General features: G+C 42.2%; 1 protein-coding gene across 3 annotated transcripts; it reads left to right on the forward strand.

Annotated features, from left to right (window-relative positions):
* The first annotated feature begins 208 nt into the window (after positions 1-208).
* On the forward strand, positions 209-22,207 carry radil (Ras association and DIL domains). 3 transcript variants are annotated; one of them, XM_044028345.1, is made up of 18 exons: positions 209-486; positions 3,874-3,971; positions 4,107-4,221; positions 5,208-5,712; positions 7,735-7,842; positions 8,934-9,049; positions 9,720-9,902; positions 9,979-10,672; positions 12,303-12,433; positions 13,462-13,499; positions 13,612-13,763; positions 13,993-14,105; positions 14,989-15,105; positions 15,502-15,625; positions 18,451-18,623; positions 19,024-19,174; positions 20,769-20,986; positions 21,504-22,207. In XM_044028345.1, exons 3-18 carry the CDS (start codon positions 4,138-4,140, stop codon positions 21,861-21,863), a joined length of 3,267 nt encoding a protein of 1,088 aa, XP_043884280.1. In that variant the 5' UTR covers positions 209-486; positions 3,874-3,971; positions 4,107-4,137; the 3' UTR covers positions 21,864-22,207. The 3 variants fall into 3 exon arrangements, with proteins under 3 accessions (XP_043884280.1, XP_043884282.1, XP_043884283.1); XM_044028347.1 differs by having other exon boundaries at positions 3,881-3,971; XM_044028348.1 differs by lacking the exon at positions 7,735-7,842 and having other exon boundaries at positions 210-486.
* Positions 22,208-26,036: the final 3,829 nt, after the last annotated feature.

The following is a 26,036-nucleotide window of genomic DNA, read 5'->3' on the forward strand; positions in this document are numbered from 1 at the left end:
CCATAATTCTGTCTTTTTTCTAGGAATTCTGCCTGTTTTCTTTTATTTATTTATTTTTAAAAAAAGAAAAGAAAAAATACTGTCTATATTCCTATATGTAATTCTCCTCGGTGTCCGCCAGGCGGAGTCCTCTCCGTTCACTCGAACGCCAGAGCAGGTGCGCCGAGGTGAAGCTCGGGTGTTTCCGTCGACAATCGGCCGTGAACCTCCGTTGTGAATGTGGGAATGCGGTTGCCGGAGGCAGTGGACATTGCTGGACAGTCGGCGGGGATGTGCGCACAGAGCCGGCAGCACTCAGCGGCGGGTTGTGGTCCAAGTTAACGGGCTATAGCGGGGATGCGGGTGGCAGCCCGGGACAGCTGCGTGTCACCGGGTGTTTTTCCCCCGCCTTATCGGGGATTTTCTGCCTTTGTATGGGAGACGGAATGAGAGGGAAGCCAGGAGAGAGTCCCCGGCAGCTCCATGGAGCCACGCATTGCAGGCAGTGTGAGTATTAACGCAACAGACACCCAGCAGAGTCCTGGGGGACACGGGCTCGTCACTGCTGGAATCACACCTCAACTTTTTTTCTCCCCCTATTTCATTTACGACCCTGTCGTTAAACGCCTTCTTAATGAAAACACCGTTTTATATAAGTCACTCTTGTTGACTGTTGTTCAGATTATCGATCAGGCTCATTGATTATTCACGTGATTGGTGATCAGATACACCTGGTGGCCGACAGAGGCCGACTCATCATCATCATCATCACCACCATCATCATCTTCGTCGTCGTCGTCAGGAGCAGCGGCGGATTAATTTCTCAGGATTTCTTTCTGCCTTTTGTTGCTACGGCGGTTGCTACTGACGACCAGAGTCGTAAACAGACAGGCGGGCGCAAAATTAAGGCCAGAAACGTGTAGTAATCACCAAGTTGAGCCTCATGTTGTCCTGCTGCTTCAAATGTGTTTCTAATTCAGTGTGAAATGTTGACCTCGCAGCTCAGAGACAAGGACAGACAGCAGGTGAAAAAGTGCCGGAGAAGAAGTTAAAGTCTGGCTCTACATTATCCTGAACAACATTATTGAAATAGTCATTTAGTCATTATTTTGACTATTATTGCATTAATATTGTAAAAAATAGACATATATAATTTAAGAGCATGTGGCTGAACCAAGGTTTCCATTGATTAAGTATAATACAAAAAACTATGTTTCAACATATTCTATAGCTTATACTTTATGTGAACCCATGGTTCTCAAATTGTGGTACGCGTACCACCAGTGGTACATGAGCTTCCTCTGGTTGGAACTTGGAGGAAAATCAGAAATGCTGTTTTGCTGTATATACCAGGGTGTGCGAGTGGGTAGAAAATGAAAGAAATCCGTGGAAAAATAATCGTCTAATTGTCTAATTTGAGGAAATGTGAGGAACTCGGTCTGTTTACACCACTGTATTTTAACGTTGGTGATAATGTTACTTTGAGAGCTCAATATTTTCTCAGGTGGCCTAAGTTTGAGAACCACTGGTTAAAACGGTTAAAGGTAATGAACACTAACCCCATCTTGCATGATTGTATGTACATTTTACTAACTAAATTTAAAAAAAAAAAATGGCACGACTCAACGGCCATGTTAAAAAGATGTCATCCTTTCTGGTATTCTGGTGATTGCGCAGCTATGTGCTCTGAGAAATCATAGAAGAAAAGACGGGTATGGGTGAAGTCATGGAAGAGGCTATCTTGGCATTGTTGTTTGGATATTCCTGCTACTTCCTGTCGACTTCTGACCTGGTGTGTCCCACCGACTCTTTTTCACTGGCTGTTGGCAGCATGTGTTTGCAGTTGGGTCGGTAATCAGTTCACATGATTACGCGATGTTTCCAAAACTGATTCAGACCACATTCAGAGGTGGTTTCAAATGCGATTCCGATCAGATTTAGTACACATCCTTTTTAGTCTGAGGGTTAGTGTGAATACGTATCAGTTGCGTAGCGTGTCTCTGTCACGGCATTGGAAGTGATACGTATCCACTTTGGTCAGCGTGTCAGCTTCCACCGACTCCCTCCGGATGATGGAACACAAGGCTTCAGTTCAGCAGAATTCAGAACGAGCGGCACAGGAAGTCAGTTTTTTCAGAATAAAAGTCCCCGTGTCGACACCATATTGCTAGCCATATTTATACATTGCAATACCAGCCGATAACAGTGCTCAACATGGTATTTTGAGCTCACAAATGTCAGGTGTGCACGACATTACCAGCACCATCTCAGTAGTATATCGTATTCGTTTATCGGCCCAAGCACTCCGATATATCGGTATATGGGATATCGGCAAAAAGTCCAATATTGTGCATCCCTGACAAACAGTGCAGCAGCATGTCTATGGTTGAAATTTATAATGCATGCTTTTTGTCACAGTGTCCACTTTATAGTATATTGGCCCACAATGCTGAATGTTCCTTTTTGTGCTATGTGTGTTTTTCCGTGTGCAGGTACAGGAGGGGGTTTGTTGCTCCCAGGATTGAGTTAACTGTGGCCAAGTAGCCAGATTACTGCGGATTAGCAGCCATTCAAAATAGTCACGTTATCCCACCAGTGCTTTGCAGTGTCAGCTCGAACAACACCTTTTAGGCTGATTGCCACATATTTGCTGAAAAGCAATCTCGTGCCACGTACTGTATGTGCATAACTGCACAAGAGGTTGAAATAAGATGTACGACCGCTTTCATCGAGTGGTAACTGTGCAACTGCACTGGCTGTGCGATGCTCGCACAGTGTAACCTGCATTTAAGGCCTCGCTCGGTCAATAGAGTTCATCCAAAGCCATGTGTGAAGTGTGACTCACCTTCTGTGGGGACACGGACGATCCTGATGCAGGCAGGTCATCTATCCCTTTTAAATTTGTGCTTAATGTTCAGTTTCACCATGTTTTAGGGGATATTTTTACACAAGAGCTGTGAGAAGGCATTTTTAAAAACTGACAAATAAAAGACAACGTAGCAATGCCAAAAATATGAACTGTTAGAGCTGAGCAGAGATGATTTGATCCAATGTGCAAGAGAAAAAATGAAAAAGTCATTTCATCTTGAATGTTGTATCGAGCCCAAAATGCCAAACACTTGCTTTGCCCTTCATCACTAAAGCGGAAATGTCATCAGTGTTATCTAGAGGATATTTGCTGTTTTTTTAATAACTGGCAAAACTTTCTTTATCCACAAGTTTATTTTAGTTTTTTGATAACCAGTTTCATGTTTTTAACATTTAGTTTACACATTATTTTAATGACAAACATAATTAAACAGTTATATTTTATTAGACGGAGTAAAAAAAATGAATTATCGCCTCATCAGCTGCCCTGGTTTTTGTGTCTTTTGTTTTCATTCAAATTTTGCAAAATTGTTTGCCCTGTTCTAAAGAGAGTTTAATAGGTTTGGTAAGGACTGAAGTTGGTAAAAAGCTAAACTTAGATTGTAATTGTTTGAAATACAAAGCAACTTATTGATTCAGAACAGTGGTGGAGTATTAGTGCAGTGTTAAAAATTTCAAGGGCATTTAAGTTGGTTTCCTTCATGTAAAGATGTAAAGATCTATTTGCATTTCCAGAGGGTGGAAGGACAAAACCATACAACAGTAAAATAATCATGAAAATGGAAGCACCCTTAATATAGACACAATTTAAAAAGCTCAGAACAGTGTGTTTTAGGAGAAAAATTATTTTGATTATTCCTCTAATCTGAGCTTTACACTGTGTAGACACAGAAATCATTGAGCTCAGTCAAGAGATCATTTAAATGCTAAACATCACAGCAGTTTTTTATCGGTGTGCCAGCACTTCATTTTTGCTGTAAACTGACTTATCTTGTGTTTTTTTTTTGTCTTTCTCGGCTGTGAAAGGTGACAGTGGAGTGAAATGAAAAGTGTCTGACACTCACTGCTGAGAGCTAAAGCTGCTGCTGCTGCACACAGACGTGACAGTACGCAACACCGTCAAGGTATTTGGAGTGGATTCTTTTTACTCTGCATAATGTTGCAGTGAGTCCATTATTGCCTTTCATGCATGTCCACGTGTGTGTGTGTATGTGTGTGTTTCACCTCTGATTGAAGTGATCTGTTTTCTTGCTCAACAGTTGTGGAGTATTTGAAGCCCAAAGCAGCATCATGTTCTACGGCTCTTCCTCAGGGGCGAGTATGTCCCTCCCGTCCAAGAGCCGCCTGAAGCGCCAGAGCAGGACCTTCACACAGGTATATATATGTATAAATACTTATATATATATATATATATATATATATATATTCATATATATATACATATGTATATATATATATATATATATATATATATATATATATATATATATATATATATATATATACATACACACAAACACGGAAAACTAAATCCGAAATTATGGGTTTAATTTGATTAAATTGATTTCTTGAATGATTAGATTCTTATTTACAGAGTCCCGATTCAATTTTTATTTTATTGATGCACATTTTAACTGTGCAGTACAGGCGTGGGTGATAAGTCAAACTTTAAGAACCCATTCAACTTCAAAATATACAGCCTAGAAGTGCTCCCAACAGTTCAAAGTAATTAACAAGTTGTCCAGGGATTTTGTGGACAACTGTTGTGGACAACTTGTTGTTGGGATTTTGCGCAAAAAGAAGTTAAGTTGATAATTAGATGTGTCCCTTGTTTGTTACGACGCCACCTACTGTTTCATGCCCTGCATTGCTTGATGTACGTAACCTAGGCCTTCACAGAACAACCATTGAGTTATAATTACCAGTGGTGTTGTGGACACTGTCCACTGTCACTCTCCAACTCCATGCTGAACAATGAGCGAGTAAAATGACGTGATGTCTGGGAAAATGTAAATTCCAACATCTCTGTCTCACCAAAGAAAATGACAAAGACTGACATTGACCAAGATCCCAAGGACAATCACTTGTCCAGGTGAAAGAGAAGGCCTAATGGGGTCCAACAAAGTTTACTGCGCCCAGAAAAGACTAGAAGTTCTGGTGATAGAAAAAGAGGTTTACCACAAAAGCAGAGGATAAACATGTCTTTGTCACCAGTGAGATAAATCTGTGAAAAACTGCACCACAAATAAGGGAAAAAATCAACATGACAAGGTCAAAACCCTTATCTCTGACAAGGAGTGTAGTACGGGGGACATTTTCTGTACACAATGTGTAAACTGTGTTTTCCGTCTGTGCTCCAGGTCCTGTACCGTACTCTGAGTTACAGAGACCGAGTTCCAGCAGAGGCTGGCACAAACACCCGTGGGGACCGGCGCTCTACCACTGAACCCCCAGAGCGGCCGGTGGACGACCCGGCTGAACTCTCCACACAGAGCTCGGCCCCCGGGGTGCTGAAGATATTTGGAGATGAGATATGTGCCGGTGCCAACTACAAGAGCGTCCTGGCCACGCCGCGCTCCAGCGCTCAGGAACTGGTCAAAGAGGCACTTGAGCGCTACTCGCTCAACAAGGATGCGGCCCACTCTTATGTCCTGTGCGATGTCATCGGACGACTGGAGGGGGGAGGGGGGATCGGAGGAGGGGGCTGGCGGACTGAGTGCTTGCGCGCGCTGGGGGACAACGAAAAGCCACTGTTGCTCCAAGAGCTGTGGAAGCCCAGAGAAGGACACGCTCGCAGGTTTGAGTTGCGCAGGAGAGCAGAGGTGGAGGAGCTCAATGCCAAGGAGAAGGACACCATCACTGCTGGTGAGCGCACACACACACATGCAAACAAAGACACACACACACACACTTACACTTGTGATGGACAAGGACGGATGCACTCAGAGAAAAAAAAAAAGAGAGCAGCTGTTCTAATTCCCTTTCTTTCTTAACATGTCAAACTCAGCAAAAAAGAAAAGCTCATTAGCTCTTCTGCTGTGTGTGTGTGTGTGTGTGTGTGTGTGTGTGTGTGTGTGTGTGTGTGTGTGTGTGTGTGTGTGTGTGTGTGTGTGTGTGTGTGTGTGTGTGTGTGAGCAATTTTTGGCATAAATACTGACCTTGTCAGGACCAGTAGTCCTCATGGAGACCACAACCTGGTCCCAATGAGGCAGAACCTCCTTTCTGAGATACAGAAGTATTGTCATTTTTCATTTGAGTAACATATTTGACAACAGATTTCAGTAAAATGATAATAATGTATGATATACAGGATCTTGCAGGTCTGTGAGAACCAAAGATGTTTTCTTCAGTGCGTAGAATATGATGTGCATATGTATGTCACGACAACATTCGATTGTTCGATTAACCCTAACCCTGCCCTTTGAAAATTATAATAGGCCTTATTGCAATTTTGATAAAACTGTTCAGCCCTAATATGTGCATACGTGTGTATATGCAGAATAAGAGTGCCTTGTCAGTTATTACGCTGTAGATATCATTTTCTGTTTCGTGTTTGTTTTATATGGAGCTGCTGTCCTGTGAAGACATTGATTCACCTGGGTTTTCATTTACACACACACACACACACACACACACACGTGCGGACAGCTGGTCGATCAATTGAGTGAAAACTGAATCCTGTGTAGCCTGAGGTGTGAATTGGCCTTGGCACTCTGGTGTTTCATGAATAACACCGCTCTGAGGTGATGAGCACTGTCATACTAATGCACCAGCACGTATTGTGCGTCTGAAAACTGACAATTCACAGTTTCTATTGAAGATTGACTCATTTTCAATTAATAATAATGAGATAAACACATTTAACAAGCGCAAAAAAAAAAGTGTGGTGTTTTAACCTCTGCATTGCAGTAATATCACTCCATACCTTTGTGAATGCACGTCTCTTTAGGCACCATGAAGTGACCTTTATGTGTATTTGGTTCATAGATTGATGAAAAGTGCCATGCACACACACACACACACACACACACACACACACACTCATCCCTGAGTGTTCTGAGAGACACAGGAAGAATTTCCAGCTTCACAGTCAGAGTTTGCACTTTGCAGGGTTTACTGGTTGCTATGTCAACCTCTGTGGAAGCCAGAGAGTCACTCTGCAATCTCTGTTGCTGTGTTTTGTTATGTTCCGGCTTTATTTTCTTAATCAACTCACAAAAGCATGAAATCCTGACAGATTATTTTCTAATTGTGAACAAATCCTAGGAAGAAAAATCAAACATTTCCGGTAGCCTGTTTTAATGTCCCTTTTCAATTTGTGCTAAAAAAAGCAATAAAAACTAGATATGGAACTAATCTGAAAGAAAAGGAATAATAATATAAAGATCAAATGTAAGCACTCAAACACTTTCTACATATTAATACAGATAGATACTCCCTTTGTTTATAATGTTACAGTGAAACTCACACACTTTTACTCTGGACTTTAACATGTCTTTTTTTCTCCCTGTGTGTGTGTGAGTGTGTGCATGTGCATGCACTTTTAATGATGAGATAGCACTTTAAAGGTACTGTAGGATTTTCAAATTCATTGTATCTGTAACAAATATAAGACCACGACACCTAAATTAAACGGTGTGTTGAATTTGCAGTGACGTGTGTGGAGGAAAATCCTGTTCTTTAAACCTTTAACTGTGTATAATCTCTTTTGACCCACTGGTGATGTGAATCACTGGAAAGCACACGCCTTTTCTGCTCCACCGTGCATGTTTGTGGTGTGCAGATGTGTGAGTGTGTGAGTTTATGGGGGTTATTCTCTGCTTGGTGTTTTGGTGGGGTTTTTCTTTCTCAGCTTTTCCCCTCCTAACCCCTCCCACCCCGCTGTAGGGCTCAAAACCCCCCAATTCCTGGCGGCTCTAATGGGTCGGTCCGGACTTGGCAAACACAGAGGCTCCCCCCTACGGTGTGGTCGAGTGGTACAATCCAGCTCTAAAGGTGGGGACTGGTCTCAGGTAGGGTGGCTGTCAATCATTGCCATGGAGACCACCTTTACCTGTGTTGTCACCAGAACCACTCCCATTACCCGAGTGTGTAAGTCTGTGTGGACCATTGCATGGCGTCAAAATCTTGAAATGAGAACCACGAGGAGCTGCTGAGTTCACTTTTCATCAGGTTCACTGTTGTCAGCTCCATCCAGAGCCATTTACATCATCTGACAGGTTTTACTTTCTTTATCGCTGACATGACTCTGTCTGAGGAGATACTGTGTGTGGACGTCACTCCTTTAAAGCTGCAGTGCGTAACTACAGTGACTGTTGTTGATGTTTGGTTTATGTCAACAGAAATTCAACAGTGTAACATTTTAATATGTGTAGGCTGCGTCGAGGGAGCACTGGCGCGTATTCACCAGCAGTGCAGGAGCGGGTGGGGCCAAGAACCTTTTATACAATCAAACTGCAGAACAGCCAGATATTTTTAGGTTAATAGAATTCAGCGCGTAGTATTTAGCACTCTTGCCTTTGCATCAGGAAGACCCGGTTGGGACAAGTGCCTTTCTGCATGAAGTTTGCATGTTCTCTTCGTATGTGTGTGTGGGGGGGTTTTCTCCAGTTTCCTCCCACCTTCCAAAAACATACAGATTTGGAGATTATGCAAATTGGGTGGGTCTAAATGTCCTGTGATTGGTGTACCCCCTGCCTTTCACCCTATGTCAGCTGGGATTGAGTGAGAATTCCGCTCTGAAACTTGTCGCGAGCGCCCCTTTGTGTTGTCAGTTTAATGCAAGATCCAAACGCTGCTATACTGAGAAACACAGAGTTGAGTGGAGCTGATGGGTTCAATCAGCATTGTGCAACAGTATCCAACAGTGGAACTTGAAGTTGTCATTATATAAATATAAAGATACGCCCCTGTCTTGCGCTCTGTAGAGAGACCCCTCTTGCCTGAGTGTAATGGATGTTTTGTTACGTGTAGAAGTTACGCACTACAGTTTTAAATATGCTTTTCTTTTTCTTTTCTTCTGTGTCTTTAACTTCTTTTATTGCTCTGCCTTCTCTCTCTGGCTATATCACTCTGCCTCCCTGTAGACATCAACGCCCAAGCTCGTAAGCTCCAGAGGAACAGGGCGAAGGGGACACTGACTCTGCCCCGCTCCAGCAACTCATCCTTCTGCCGCAGCCTCAGTGAAACCAGCCTCAACCAGGTGGGGCCTCCCCCGGAGCTTAGTCAGGATGATTGATTGTTTTTATTCATGGGACTGTTTTCAGCCTGGCTTTAAATCCTGAATGCTTGTAAGTAGGTCTGGGTATTGATGCAAATTTGGACTGCGATACAGGTTCCTGCACGGTTCTGTTTTCACCGCCAACTTTGTGAAATCCATTTTAGCAAAACAATAACATGATACGACACAGTTGGATAAAAAACGATTTACTTTTAGTTTGCTCTGTCATTTTTTCCACATTCTAAAATGGTGATGCTCTTTATACTCTTTATGCATTTATTCTGTGTTAAAGTTTTTAATTCAGTTTTGTGTTTTGAGAGACTTGCACTCTCACAACACACACGTGTTATGAAGACTCCAGAATCACGATATGTCCGATGCCATATTGAGGTTTTGCAATTTGAGATTCAGTTACCTGCAACCAGATTCCTATTGGAAGCTGCCAGTTGTTCTATTTTCCTCTAAATGGGAACATCATTTCCAAAATTAACATCATGGTCGATTGAAAAAGACCCAAAACTAGCAATGAGACCATCTGCTCCTCACAAAATATTCACTGACGTTGTAAATTGTGAAGTGAAAAGTTGGTCAACTTTCAAAGTTCTTTTTGCATCCAGCTCAGTTGCTGATCTGTCTGTGCATATGTTTACAGCTGGGAGTAGGTGAGGAGCCCAAACGTTATTACTCAACCCTGCCGGGGCCCCTTAGGGCCCGAGAACGTGAATTGGCCTCCAGTGGCCGGAGAAAAGAGGAGGGGACTCAGGGAGGAGGAGGGGTGAGGCACTCTCTCTACCAGTCCCCACATCTCCTGCTGCTGCAGGGATACAATCGGCAGGTAACTGTAGTAACGCGGTTCTTTTTGTTCCAGACTCGCGATCGTGCTGTGACATTAATGCTGTTGTGTGTCACAGGACTGCCTCGTTTACCTGCTGAACAGAGAGCAGCACACAGTCGGCCAGGAGACTCCGTCAGCTCGCCCCAACATCTGCCTGTTTTCTCCTGACATCCTGCCCCTGCACTGCCGCCTGCGTAGAGTCCCTGCGCCCCGTCGCCATGCCAACAACAACAAGGGAGAGGAGATGGCGGAGAACCAGCGTTTCTGCGTCGCTGTGGAGCCTGTGCTCCACGCCACAGTTCTGGTGAACTTTTCCCGCTGTGAGCGCTCCACCACACTGCGGCACGGTGACCTCCTGTCATTTGGAGCGCATTACATCTTCCTGTACAAGGACCCCACAGGCGCTAAGCCTCTGCCAGCTCAGACCCTGGCACGCCTTCGCACGCTGGGGCAGCTTTATGATAACGGGGTGGAGGAAGGAGAGGGCGGAGCTCAGACTTGTAAGATGTGTGGTTCTGTGCTGAAGGACAGAGCAGTGCAGGCACTGAGTGCGTCTGCAGTCAGACGCAGCTTCAAACCTCACCTGGTGAAACCCCGCTGCGGGGGCACATCAGCAGGAGGACCTGTTAGTTTGTCAGGAGGGGAAGGAGGAGGAGGAGGAGGAGGAGGAGGAAGAGGAGGAGGTCAGAAAAGGAGGCTACAGCTGGAGTTTGACCAGACTCATGAAGACCAACTGTTGAATAGAATCGTGTCCCTCATCGAACCTGGAGGTGTGTACAGTGTTCATATTATTTTCAAAAACAAAAAGATTTCTTATTTTGTGTTGAAGTCAAAGGATCCTCTTTCCAAAAAAGATAAAGTTCTCACATCTCGTAGTAGTTACTTATCACATAATACTCCTTTGGGATATATATTCCTTTACTTATTACTAAAAGGTTACATTTCTTGTTGTAGTGCTATAATACTTCAGAGAAAGGTTCTATGTACATCAACAACTTGTGGAACTAAATCCACTTTATTGAAACAAAAAGAAGAAGTTAAATTGCAGAACTGCCTTCCAAAGCAAAATATCTGTCCCTCCCAACTTTTACTGTCCTCTGATGAAAACAGGGTTAGGTTGTCAGATGATAACGTCCAAAGAACATAAAACAAATAGTAACCCATCTTTATTTTGCTAATATGTGTATTATAATAATCCAATGTGTGGCCATGAAATCAAATTGCTGATGCTTAAAGTAGTAGTAATGTAGTTTATTTTGATGGTGTAAAGAGCATTCATTGATTTATAGAAAAAAAGACATTTGCAAAATTCCACTGCAACATTTCTTTCTAGTATCTGTAGCATTTCTAGAGTCCTTGTTACTCTGCGTTATCCGTCAATCTCACTGTCACATGAATATTTCTTAGCTGGAGACAAGTGCCAGTGAATCATGTGCATTTGAAAATGCTGCACGCTGCAAGTCTAGAAAGTTGCCACTGGAGCTAAAAGAGAAAATGAATGTATTCATAACTGCAGTGAAGCGACTAGAGATGCAACAATTTATTGGATGTACAGTACATCGGAATATTCATCTTGTTAAATGTTGCATCAGCAAATACAACCAAGTTCAGTGATACAGAAACCAGCGTTTATCTGGACTTTAAAACATTCTAATTACATAATTTTGATTGTGTTGGTCAAATAATGTGTGAAAGTCGTTAAAGGTCCAGTGTGCAAAATCTAGGTGAATTTATTTCCATTTGGCAGGAATTGAAGATAAAGTGATGATACAAATATTATGGTTTGTGAACGTGCAATCACCTGATTATTTTGTTATTATATATATTATTATTATATCAGGAGGCGGGACAGCTTTATGGTTGCCACCATTTTGGAAGGCAACATAGTTTCTCCACTTGGAAGAGTGAGGTGAGAGATATTTAGCTGCAACATATAACTAACCAGGGCCACACGTTTAGTGTAGTGGTTAGCCCTCTTGCCTTTGCAGCAAGAAGACCTGGGTTTGTGACCCGCTCAGAACAAGTGAAGGCTTGTCTGCATGGAGTTTGCATGTTCTCTCCATGTGTGCGTGGGTTTTCTCTGGGTTCTCCAGGCTCCTCCCACAGTCCAAAAACATGCAATATGAGAATGAGGTAAATTGGACACTCTAAATTGGCCGTAGGTGTGAGAGTGGATGGTTGTTTGTCTCTGTGTGTCCCTGTGATGGACTGGCGGCGACCCAGTTTACCCTAACCCAGTTTACCCTAGCCCAGTTTACATTCCATAATGATTTCCTTGGGTCCCTGCCACAAAGTAGTGACAAAATAAATAAAACATATCTATTGACTCTCTGACACCGGTGTCGTCTCAGAATGTCACAGTGGTTGCATCACGACTGAAATCCTGTGTCTCTTTGTCAGGAGACGACCATAAGCTGACACCAGCCTACCTGCTGTGTCTGTGCATACAACACTCTGCTGCAACGTTCCCACCTGGGAGTTTTGGAAAACTGCTGCTCAAGATTGTGCGGCGCATCCAGACAATCGCATGGGTCGGTATCCGTTTACACTCCCCTCTCTCTCTGTCTCTCTGTCTCTCTGTCTCTCTGTCTCTGTCTCTGTCTCTCTGTTTCTGTCTCTGTCTCTCTCTCTGTCTCTGTCTCTCTCTCTCTCTCGCTCTCTGTCTTTCTCTGTCGTTCTTTGGCCTCTAATTAAATCAACCTCATGTGCAGGGAAACTGTTCAACCATGTCGGGTCAGTTAAATAGTTTAACAGGGTTGTGTTTCACATGTATTGTACTTTATTACAAACAGACACATTGTTTTCTAACTGTGCTGCGAGTTGTCCGTCTGTCTGGTTTATGAATTCAGATACATTTTCATGAAAGTCTGATCTATCTTTTTAATTTAAGCTACTTCCTAACCAAACCTGCTGGAGGAATCGATGCTGAATTAAAGCATTAATTTGCTTAAATCACAGTGTGGCTTTAAATTTTTCTTTTAATTTTTCCTCATCTGGTGTGTGATTGCAAAAATAAGCAAACAAACACATATTTTTTTTTCACATTTTGAGACATTTGAAATGAAAGTACCATTTTGTAGGGTTAATGGTCTGTTAGTTGTGTGACGGCTCAGCTCTTTTATTGGTCTTGCATTTAGCTGACTTTACTATCTTACTCAGTTGGCTCTAGAAGTGGCTCAACTTTTTTAGATTCTGATCTAATCTGAACTTCATTGGTGGAAGTTCTTTAGGTTTATGGGATTTGTTGTAGTGGGCAGTGAGTGTGGTGTATAAACTCCCCCCACAAAATCCTCCTGCATACTTGGTGTAGGTCAAAGGTCTATTACTTTCTAAACAAATCAACTGGGGTGGGATTGTTGTATAATTAGGGTAAATTAATTCAGGGCAGTGGGGCATGAGGTGTCACTGCAAGCATGCAAGGTTTAGTAAATATGATATTGTGAGTGGTATTACTTTTCTGCCGGTTAGTTTCTCCTACGCACATCATGAAAATTTAATGAAGCTTAATTGCTCTCTCTCTCTCTCTCTCTCTCTCTTTCGGTGTGTGCGCGTCTTTCAGGAGAAGACAAAGGAGCTGGCACAGAAGCAAGCTCAGCAGTGAGTATTACTTTTCAACTTGTGCTGGAGTGAAAGAGAGCGTGTTTGCCGTATGTTGGTGTGTTATCACACTGCATTTAACCTCATTGATTGTGTGTGTGTCTCCATGTAGCCAGGACCCAGCCTCCCTGTCTCTGCTCAGTATCTCAGACTTACTCCCAGACCTGCAGATCATCTTCTTCTGGATGTCCAACTCCATTGAAATCCTCTACTTTATACAGCAAAGAGCACCAGCGTACACACACAGCATTGAGACACTGCAAGGTACGCACACACACGCACACACACACACACACACACACACACTCACACACACACACACACACACACACACACACACACACACTGTGAATGATGAGAGTGTGGATACATTATGGCTGAAGAGTCATTACTCTCAGTGACATGTACAGTTGATAGTGACACAACTACAACACTCCCTCTCTCAGGACTTATCTCCTAAGTGTGACTCTATCTCTGTCGCGTCCGTGTCTAGGGTCCAAGGAGTCGTTGCTATCGGCGACCATCTCAGCCAATGAGGAGGCAATGACTATACTGGAGGAGGTGATCATGTACACTTTCCAGCAATGTGTCTACTACATCACCAAGGTAATCGGTCGCCATGACAAAAGTGGTCATCCCCTCAATGATCACGATTAAACACAAACAAAAGAGCGGCGTTCTTGAAACAGCAGATCGGATTTATTACACACACACACACACACACACGCACACACTCAAGCACAATTACACTCACACACACACTGGTTTCCATGACTTTAGAGGACATTACATTGACTTACATTCATTTCCTGGAGACTTACTTTAACCTGAACCATAATGACTACTGGTCTAACCCTAACCCTTAACTTTACTCTGACTTCAGCCTAACTTTAAAACATGTATTCACCTTAAATTGCAGTAATTTACATTATGGGGACTTCATTTTTCTCCCCATAAGGAAGACAATACCGCATAATGTGGCTGTGTAAACAGATTTAGGTCAGGAATATCAGGTACACAAACACACACACACTGGTTTCCATTACGTTAGTTGTGTTTTAACAGTTTGTCACAAAATGAAAGCAATTTTTCTAAAATGTTGTTCCCCCAATGTCAGGTCCAGTTTTGACACGTATGAAAAACCACCTCATAGCGATAATTGAGAAGTTTATGTGTTTACATTACCAATTTTTTGTAGCGATAATTAGGTTTTGCAACATTTCTTGTAATGTAATGGAAACACAACTATGGACTTACATTAATTTCCTGGACACTTACTCTGACCTTAACCATGATTACTACTGATCTAACCCTGACTTCAGCCTAATTTTAAAACATGTCTTCATCTTAAATTGTAATAATTAACATTATGGGGCATCATTTTTGTATGATTTATGACTAGACCCTAAAAGAATCTGATTAAATTAGGACTTTTCTATCATCACACATATCTTTAAATGTGTGTGTGTTTATGTGTGTGTGTTTCCAGGCTCTTTATGTCGTGTTGCCAGGTTTGTTGGACTGCAATCCATTCCCAGTGGACAGCTCTGAGCCCTGCTGGAAAGGCGGCGTGGGGTTTCCTGAACCTATACGCAGGGTCCTGCAGGTGAGGACGCGTGCAGTCACCGCTCGTGATTTAATAATTAGTAGATTTATCGTTTGACAGAAATTAATTCACAGCAAATTGATTCATGAAGTCATTTAAAGAGTCATTTATCAGGGAAATATGCTAAACATTCCCCGGAGAATGGCTCTTAAATGTATTTGCAGTGTTTAGTAGCACTTTATATTACTGCACAGTGACAATATAATATATGTTAGTAATGTAATATCATAATACCTTTTTATATTCATCACCAACTAATAAATTGGTACTAACAAGGTAAAACGTGTGTGAGACATAAAAATTGCATTATGAATACGATGGTGTCATCATAATATGACTTTCACATTAAAAAACATGTTGTTTAACAATATTTGAATGCTCATCTGTTTTGTGCAGGTGTTTCAAAATGCCCAGGAGCTCATGCAGGTCTATGAAGTCCACTCTGAGATCCAGGCTCAGATGTTCGCTTACCTCTTCTTCTTCTCCAACGTGTCACTGTTTAACCAGCTGATGGACAAAGGTAAGGGCAAAAAAAGCATCCACACTTGTACACTTTCTGCCATTGGACCTCCCTCGGGAGTTGTGTTGTTGTTAGTGTGCGTGTGACACAGAGAGGGGGAGAGAGAGTGTGTCCTTGTGTCCTTGTCAGCATTTTGACGGAGACAGCCCAGATTTGTCCTCAGTGCCCTTCTCCTATCTGCATGCTGTGTCTCCCCCTGCTTCATCTTCTTTTTCCTACTCCTTGCCTTCCCTCTTTCCACCTGGTCATCCGAGGGGGGGCGGGGGTGAGACAAAGACGAGCAGAGGTTGCATTGGGTGTAGAGCTAGAGGAGGGGTGGGGTAAAAGAATAAAGGGCAGAGAGTGAAGGGTAAAAGGCTGCAAGGCGAGTCACATGTTGTGGTGATCTTGCTAAATGTCTTTTTACTGTGTCTAAATACAGCAAACAGTCATTTAGTGGCATAAATATTTATATAATAATTGTCCGACTACCCATGACTTCTTGTAACCTCTCCACACACACACACACACACACACACACATGCTATATGTCTTCATTAGGCAGTGGTGACAGGAGAGATCACGTCTGGCCCAGAGAGAAGGAGAAATACCTTTACCTTTGCCGACTCTTCCCCTCCTCGTCCTCCATCCTCCCTCCGACCTTCACTGTCTCTCTTTCCTTCTCTTAGTTGCCCCCCTTTTTATGTCACTCATTGATATTTGTCCAATTATGGTGTCCATGGTAACAGTTAAGTGAGTCTGTGGCGGGTAATGCAGCTTGGGCTTGTGCACTGTTCAAACCTGTTCCTGAGTGAGCTCCACGATTTCAAACAAAATAACAACAATCATCGCAGTTTTTCTACAACAGCAAAGGGACAACATGTTCATTTTATATTAATATCATTTCTCACCCCACGCTTTGTCCAGCATGTCAGGAAACTCACATCATGCCATTATTATTTATTTGAGTGGTCACCTCTCAGAATTTACATAGTAACTGCCTCTACCAAACTATTTTTTTATTTTGAAGCAGTTATACTCGTATATAAGTATACTTATGGGTAGTATGTTCCATTTCCAACAATAAACGTGTCTAAATGTTGCACACTGGACCTTTAATATCAGCATGGCCACATACATCCACATGTGCAGGATCTGTCACACTGGTTCACACTGAACTGTTCTCCAAATACATCACATGGAAAAGAGACACGTGACATCACATGTTTCTTTCGTCAGAGGAGTTGTAAATGTCACGTATCATGTGTCACTATCTGCGTTTGCTTCAAAACTAGGTTTAGGAACCAAATGTCTGGATTAAAACGGTCAGATTGACCCGTTTCCTGTCTCGCAGCCATGCACACAGATGATAATGCACAGCTCTTTTTTTTCCATTTCTGAGTGTGTTTCTGTAAACCTGCTGTTATTAAGCATTATGACACCGCTGCTAAGAGGTTAAGTGATGTCTCGTCTGTTTGCCGTGCCTCACACGCAGATTATTGTATGCCTAGACATAAGCCTATTACACAGACATGCGTGTGTGTGTGTGTGTGTGTAACATATGGCCCAATATTTGAATGATTATGTGTGAGCATGTCATTGTCTGTTTGAAACTTGGTGCTTTTATATTTATTTGTTACAGACCAACATCAGCTCTAGCACCAATACCAACACACACTTTTTTGAAAACTTTATTTATATACAGTATATATAATTAGGACAGAACAAATGCAAACGTTTGTGTCATTGAAGTGCAACTTAAAGGCAGTGTTTGATTGTAGTCATATGGGCAGTCCATATAACTTTTCATATAAGTCTTCCCATTATGCATGATCAATCAATTATTAATTGATTACTAAATGAATCGTCAGCTATTTTGATAATCGATTGTTCGTTTTTTATAATAATTAATACAAGGTTTCTGATTTTTCAGCTTCTTAAATGTGAATATTTTCTGGTTTCTTTGCTCCATTTGACAATATTTTTGTCTCTGTATGTTGACCATGTTATGGACTGATGACCTGCCTCTTACTCACTGTGTGCTGGGATTTATTGGCTTTAATCAAGAAAAAAAAAGGCAGTTAAGATTATATTGCAGCGGTGTTTGTATAAGTAAAGTCGCTGCATGTGGTACGTTTCATCTTCAGCTCGTGTCCAGCTGAGGCTTGAACTGGGGAAAAGGATGGGGATTCCAGAAAGCTTATACCAGCATTAGGGCTGCAGTGAGGTAATGCACCAACAGTTTGACAAAGGCTAGATTTAGAGTTATTGCCTCCTTGACTTGCCACAAGATGTCTTGAGAGTTTTTAATGTGATGTAGAGAAAGAAGAGGGTTAGGGGGGAAGGAGAGAGTAAAGCAGGATGTGTACTGGAACCCAGTCAGCTGAGCTCCTCTGCATCACTCGCCGTGTGTGTGTGTGTACTCTGCTAGGAGAAGACAGCTGGTGAATGTTGTTTCATTGACTTCACTATCAACTTACTAAAACATTGATGTCTCTATTGCTGCACGGTACACACATAAACATTGACACTATTTCCACTGCCTCCGTCTCAGACGTGTGCAGACCCAACCCTCGAGCAGAAATGTACTGTAGCGTTCCTGATGAGGTCCAAAAACATGCGATATGGGGATTAGGACAATTGGACTCTAAATTGACCATAGGTGTGAGAGTGAGTGTGAATGGTTGTTTGTTTATATGTGGCCCTGTGATGGACTTGGGAACTGTCCTGGTTGTACCCCACCTGTCGCCCTTTGTCAGCTGAGAGTGGCACCCTCATGAGGAGGATAAAGTGGTATGATGAAGATGATGAAATGTGTGCATGAGCATGTGTGCGTTTGTGTCCAGGTCCATCCCGAGGTTGGCTCCAGCGGTCCAAGGTGCTGCAGATTCAGGCATGTTTGCGAATGGTCATGGAGTGGGCGAGCAGGTCCAGTCTAGGACATCTGGCTGACAAGTTCTTCACCAAACTCAACAGCACCGTTTCCATACTGGCCACACCCCCACAACAGCTCACACAGGTAACACACCAACCCATTTTGACTGATCGCTGTAGGAAAATCACAGGTTCTAAGTAATGACATGAATTATGACTGGGTGCCATATTAGATTCCTCAGTTTCAGGGGTTATGCTGGGTCATTGAACTGAACAGAGCTGTTGTAACACCTATACTTTTACTGCTATAACATTAGAAAATGGCTGTGGTCCAAATGGCCCATAGTTCTCTAAGCACTTTCATTTCTTATACATGCCTCATTGTCTTAATTGTTCTTGATGGACTGAACCAGGAACCCTCTGGTGGTTAAAGTGCCACTTCTTGTCCTCGGCTATGATAAGGTTTATTACACAGGGATCTCCCCGGACTTATGATTAAATCTTACTGTACTTAGTTTTTTTTTCCCTCCCCTCTTCATCCGCAGCGGAGTTGGCGAGCACTGTCAAGTGAGCACCCGACTCTGAAACCGGTCCAGCTGCACCGGATTCTCACTCAGTACCAGCTCACAGCAGAGATAGGCCCTGTTCCAACATGGCAACCCAGCAGCGAGGATGAGGCTTACATATACAGAACAGGTACGTGTAGGAATTGGTGAGATTACTTTTGTTGTCAGTGGAATCGATGAAATGAATTATGTTTTTTTTAAGGCTGTAGATAAATGACATCGTCTGGCCTCTGGTTTTTGAGCTGTAGAGCAGCTCTTTTCTGAAGGGCGTTAGTGAAAGTCAAGTGACAAAATAGGTGCGAACAAGGACATTCACCACAATTAATATCAGTTGGGCTTAGTTAACATAACAACAAAAGGAGACAGAGATTGATTCTTTTTGATAATTCACAATATAGGATCTGTGTCTACACTCGCTTGGCTGGTTATTCAATTCACCTCAATAGAAATGATAAAACAGTCTGACAATAAATGACATGTATTGTCTAATATTTGCTCATGATTAACTACTTACTTGTTTGTCTGTCTATGAGCAGCATAATTTAAAGAGGACTGATTTAGATGAATGGAATGGGAGAAATTAGTAGATGTTGGTGGTGATGTGAACATGGGACAATTCCTAATCGTGCAAGATAGCAGCGTGCATTGATGTGGTGTGAAACTGAGCAGCATTGGCAGAGGTTTGTGCTGTCTGGGTGCTTTCTCTAGTTTTAAATTTTCCGTTATCTGGCTGCTTAGTTAGTCAAGTTAAGATCACAGCTCACGCACAGAGCAGAGTGTAATCAGAAACGTGTCGAACTATCCTAGTTTCTGACTCAAGCTTCCACTGGGTCTTCAGGTTTCTTCAAATCAGGTGCTCAGCTGCTCTAGATTCCAGAAACTAGGATATGATGTTACAAACAAGTGGCAATTGGTTGTGATGTCACCCATAAGAATCTGAACTCTTAAAGTCTCCACAATTAGTTTATATTGTCACATTGGCATCCTTGGGAGAACTGGAAGAGTTTAAATTGTTTTTCAAAGCAGTCACACTGCAAAAACCTGATCATAACTAGGATATTTATCACACTGCTAAAACAGACATTTGTGTTGTATCTGTGTTGTAACTTGCAGGTTGATCTTTTAAATTATATTCAAGTAGACATTTTTAAAATGATTAAAGCAACACTATGTCATTTGTATTGCCTTAAAATAACAGATTTAAACCTTTAACCTGACTTGTAATTAGGAGAAAGGTGCCTCTTTTATCGCAAACCCTGCACCAGAACATCTGTCCTTTCTAGCAGCCATTTTCAGACATTGTATGTACATATATTTTTTCCATTACTATGTTATAATGTATATACATATAACCTATAGGCACTCTGATGAAATTCTTTTTTTTTTCTTTTCCATTTTCCCCTGCTATATAAACACACCTGAGAAAAAGGTACTCAAAATGTTTAAATTCGGTTTGAATTTGTGAAATTTGGAAATACGTCACATATCAAAGTTCACTTGGTGGAAACTGGGCTGAGAATCCTTTATAATATTCTTTGCCCCTATGAGGTCAGGACACAAGAAACACACTGCACCAAAAGCATGAGCTCCGAGCCGCTGTGTCTGAAATCTGCACAACAATGAGAGTAAGAGTCTGGTGAAGCAGGTGTCTCTGAGCGTATATACATGAGTGTGTGTACTTGTGTGTGTGTGTGTGTGTGTGTGTGTGTGTGTGTGTGTGTCAGTGGACCTCCTGGAGAGCTTTGAGAACCACCCCCCCATCGTGTTGCCCAGCGCCGGGTTCAGAGTGGACTTGGACAGCGAGTGTGTGGAAGACAGCATCTACAGACAGCTGCTCTACATCCGCCATTACCTGTGGGGCCTGCGCACCAAGACGCAAACACACGCCAGCGCTCCCACCGTGCACACACACTCCAACGGAACCAACACAGCCGACTTGCAGGTCAAAAGAAGCTGTCAGCTACACACACACACACACACACACACACACACACACACAGCAGTAATCCAGACCATGTGCCTCAGCAGCTGGGGTTGTTGAGGAGTTCCTTATAATCCCATAAATGAAAGACAAAAACCCCTATACTTCAGCCAAACCACACACACACACATTCACAGAACCCTAGACATGGTTAAATCATGGTTAATCTGATTAGTCTTTCGGGCTGTCTAATTAGTGCAAACGGCTGACGAGACCATAATCCCTGGTGTTACTGCACCCTCATATGTACACATACAGCACATGTAAGCACATATACATTCACAAATATGCCTTTTAAACCTTAATCATCTGTAAAGGGAAGTGTTGCACTTGTCCATTGCAGCACACATGCTGTAGTTTAGGTGGAACGTGTTTGATACGGTGTAGAACATTTGTCTTTTTGTCGCCTTCTGCATCCCCACAAATTGACGTCACGTCATACAGGCTTCTTAAATCAATCTGTCCTGTCCCGACACAGAGGGAGCAGTTGCCCACGGCCCACAGCAGTCCTCGCTCTGCGGGTCCCGGGGACGAGGCGATGGCAGAGACGGCAGAGGACAGGGGACGGGACAGACCCTCAGGCCAAACACATACACACAGCCTCAGAAGGAATGGCACCATACACCACATACGAATGGCAAACCCTGACCCGTCCTGCCTCTTGACCCCTCCTAACACCCCACTCTACCCAGATGGAGTAGGGGTAGGAGGAGGAGGAGTGCACACCCAGACTAATGGCTGTACCAGCAGAACTGCAACAGAATCGAAGAAGACCAATGGACTCATCGCCAATGGATTGGAGGGTAGGCTGAAATCTATACAGAAGTGCACAAAATAACAGGAACACAGTGATATGAGAGAATATCATGGGGAAACACAATAATCTGTGGCCACAAAACAGTATAAGGATCATAAAGTAGTATTTTGTAGCTTAATACACTGTGTTTTTGCTATTTTGTCAAACTCTTTTACCTGTTTTTGAAACGTCACCCCAGAATATCCCCATTAATAATGGATTTTCCTGTTTTGAATTGCTGCACAATTTGTCATTAGTAGCACACGGCAAACAACGTACATACTGTACATTTCAGTGATGCACATTCTCTTATATAGAGATCTTATTGTTACAAACACAATGTGGATGCACATGATTACAAATAAGATTGTGCTAGTGCTTTTTAACTCAGCGGTTTTCAAAGACAACAAGATTTACATTTAGGAAAATGTTGATACAAGTAATGGCAATACAATAAATTGACTTTAAGTGATAGTTAAGGCCTTTTTAAGTGTGGTAATATGATGTACTGACACGTCATCATTGCTGAGTATGATGTGTGTTTGAGACACAAAAGAAGGCTGACGACGAGGGAAAAACACATTTTAGGTTAGGTCTATGATCTTAATAATTAGTCTGCTATGTTTTCTTGCTGTTTAACAACCTTTTTTGACTGGAGACTGTTTGTGTTGCTTTGTTAACTTCTCACTCCCAGCATCAAAGAAAATCTGCACTGCTGCCTCCAAGTTCAAACAGTTTTCTCTTATGGCTTTAATGTTTGAAATGCTTTCTTTTGATGTACATGTCACAAGCTAATGTGCCTGATTTTCTCATGGACTTTGGTATGGAAGAGTGAGTGATTTACATAGTTAATTTTCTCGTCAGTAAAGGCCGTATGACAGTGAGATAAAGAAACAAACACATTCTTTAGAAATGATAAACCTTAGGCAGAGTGGATTTCATGAGGTCACTTGTGTCTGCTGCTGACAGCCATGATTTTTCCTCTGATGGTTCTCGTTGTAGTGGGGCCAGCAGGGGGCGCACACAGCTAAGAGAGTGATACTGACGAGATGTCAGTATCTCATACTACCACACTTCAAAAGAAGCTGTAGTGTCACTTAAAAGTTGCATTAATCAATACTGTGTGCATCAACTGATTAAATTAATGTAATTAATGTAAAGAGGTTACACAAAACTATGATCATTGTTTTTTAACAAAACAATACAGATATTTTTCTCTGTATTATTGCGGCTGCAGGGTCACATAGTCAAATTTAGCCACATTTAAAATATTAACCATGCATTAAATATGTGTGTGTGTATATGTATATATATATATATATATATATATATATATGTATATATATGTATGTATATATATATATATACATACGTAATGATGACTTTTTGGACGACATACTAAACGATGAAATTTTTGTCAAATTTTGGACGACATACTAAACTATGACATTTTTGACAAATTTTGGACTACATACTAAACTATGACATTTTTGTCAAATGACTAAAACGTGACTAAACTTTCACATATAGAAATGACTAAAACGTGACTTAAACTATCACATATAAAAATGACTAAAACTATCACATATAGAAATGACTAGAACTATCACATACTATCACATATAGAAATGACTAAAACGTGACTTAAACTATCACATATAGAAATGACTAAAACGTGACTAAAACTATCACATATAGAAATGACTAAAATGTGACTATTAAGCGTTTTAGTCTAAAAGACTTAAACTAAGACTAAATCCAGAATGGCTGCTAAAAACAACACTGCTCAGGTCACTTAGCAGGTCGTTAATATAAAGTGTTTCCTGAGTGACATGTTACAGCATCTGGATTCAGTGTCTGGCCGGTTGTCTGGTCCTCTGCAGAAACAGCAGAGGTAACACCAGACTGCTGGGCAGACAGAACCAGAAGACCAACTTGATGGCCATGCAAGCGCGGATGTCATTGTATGAGAAGTAACCGAATGAGAAGAAGCACATCAGAAATCCGACACACCTGATCAATAGTGTTGCCGTTATGGCCGTGATGGTGTGAAACGCCCTCCGCTTTGACCGATCAACCCTGTTCCTGTCCCCGTCCCCCGGTCCTGGACGAGTGAGAGTCCTAAGGACGGAAAGGCTACAGAAGAAGCTAAAGAACAAGGAGAGCCCGAACCAAACAGAAAATGGGATGAGAGGGTAAAAAGGCATTTGCATGTGCGCGATAAGAACCCAGACACCACACATGAACCAAACACAGGCGATGCAGATGTTTGTGATCCAGACTCCGCTCGTCCTCTTCAGGTGCAGATAGGTGATGGGGTGAAGGACGGCCAGGTAGCGCTCCATGCAGGTCAGGCAATGAAAGAGATCCTGTCCTGGTATGACGATGCAGAGGAGGAAAAACCCACCTAACACCAGCTGTGTGTTGTTTGAGTAGTTACCAATGCAGTAGCTGATGTCTCCTATCAGGCTTATGGTCTCGATGCCAACAATGTGGAAGGTGAAGTGGTCGGAGGGGCTCGTTGCTGCAACCCTCGCGTTTGTCCGCTGTTGTCTCCATTGTTGAAGTCCAATGTAGATGATGAGCACAGAGAGAGGGAGGATGACGATGGTGTTGGTGACAGTGAAGGCGGCGAAGACCTCTAAGCCTGTGGTGCACATCAGGCACATTACAAAAGTGAACCCAGTCTGGCAGTCATTGAGGGCCACGGACGAGTTGAGGAGCATGACAGCGAAGGTCGAGGGTCACTGAAGAGCAACACAGAAGTGAGAGAAGGAACTTGTTTGGAGAGACAGGAAATTAAGGGGGTTATTCATGTGTGCCAGGAGGTTCATGCTCACTGAAAACAAGCCTGAACCTAATGAAATCATCATCAGTTAGAGTCCACGATGTCTTAAGAACACGTTCACATCTTTATCTCACTGTTAGACAGACTTTTCCAACAGGAAACGGAAGTTTGTCAACCACACCAAACCCCATAGAGAAGATCAGTGATTTTAACGTCACAGCACACAGGAGTTGTTGATCCACTGCTGCCTCGTGTGGTCACTTTGTGTCACTGAGGTCAATTTTAATGAAGGTTTTCAAAAGCCGAATTCATAAAATAACACATTTGAACTCAGTGATGGAAGCAGCAGTGGATCAACAACTCCTGTGTGCCGTGATGTTACAATCACTGGTTTTTTCTATGGGGTTTGGTGTGGGAGAGTGAGTGGTTTACAAACATCAGTTTCCTGTTGGAAAAGTCGGTCTAACAGTGAGATAAAGGCTTGAACGACGTATTTTTAAGACATCATAGACTTTAGCTGACATTTTCAAATACAACCACACTCTTAAAAAAAAAACGACAATTATCTATTTAATATCTTATTTTAGTCAAACTGTATGTCCACGTCTTTATCTCACTGTTTTTCAACAGGAAACTGAAGTTTGTAAATCACTCCCTCTCCCACACCAAACCCCATAGAGAAAATCAGTGATTTTAGCTCACGGGGACACAGGAGTTGTTGATCCACTGCTGCCTCATCACTGATTTTGGGGTTTGGTGTGGGAGAGTGAGTGCTTTACAAACAGGTCACATAATGAGTGGTGAAAACATGTTTGTGATCAGACTCAAGGAAAAATATTTAGACCCAAATACCTGGACATTTTCTGGAGTTAAAAAACGGCCTTATGCATAAATATTTGACATATAGAACTTTGAGTACACTATACACGCATTACGTTTAACAATGTAGTGTGACTGTTTTTTTAACCATAGCATTATAGTACTGCACACAGCTCATACTCGTGTGCTGTATCGGTTAAAAGTTGTTACCTTGACCGCAGAGATTCTCTCAGACTTCAGCGCCGCTGCTGCTCGGACGTCGACGGCAGTGAATGTGGCACACGATGAATATACGGAACACATTTGTGCCGTACATTTGCATGTAATATGTAAACCAGTATGTATGCATGTATGTATGACAGGGAGATAGATTCATGCAGATGCAATGTCAGTGCAACATTTTTTCAATTGGGATTTTTAACACGAGACACTTTAAAATGTATTTACACTTTATCAGGGTTTTTTAATCTAAAGTGTTTGAATTGATCGATTGGTGAATTAAAACAATGTTTTTCTGTCATGCATATCAATATCAGCTGATTTTCAAATGTTTATTGAGATCACCTTTTTTTGCTTGTGTCTCACGTTATTATGGTAAAAAATGTTCA

Source organism: Solea senegalensis, linkage group LG6 (genome assembly GCF_019176455.1).
Source record: "Solea senegalensis isolate Sse05_10M linkage group LG6, IFAPA_SoseM_1, whole genome shotgun sequence".
NCBI lineage: Eukaryota > Metazoa > Chordata > Actinopteri > Pleuronectiformes > Soleidae > Solea > Solea senegalensis.

Coding starts and splice junctions, on each gene's coding strand:
- radil (XM_044028345.1), top strand. CDS start 4,138: ATGTTCTACGGCTCTTCCTCAGGGGCGAGTATGTCCCTCCCGTCCAAG. Junction 4,222..5,207: donor AGAGCAGGACCTTCACACAG/GTATATATATGT, acceptor TCTGTGCTCCAG/GTCCTGTACCGTACTCTGAG. Junction 20,987..21,503: donor CCAACACAGCCGACTTGCAG/GTCAAAAGAAGC, acceptor GTCCCGACACAG/AGGGAGCAGTTGCCCACGGC.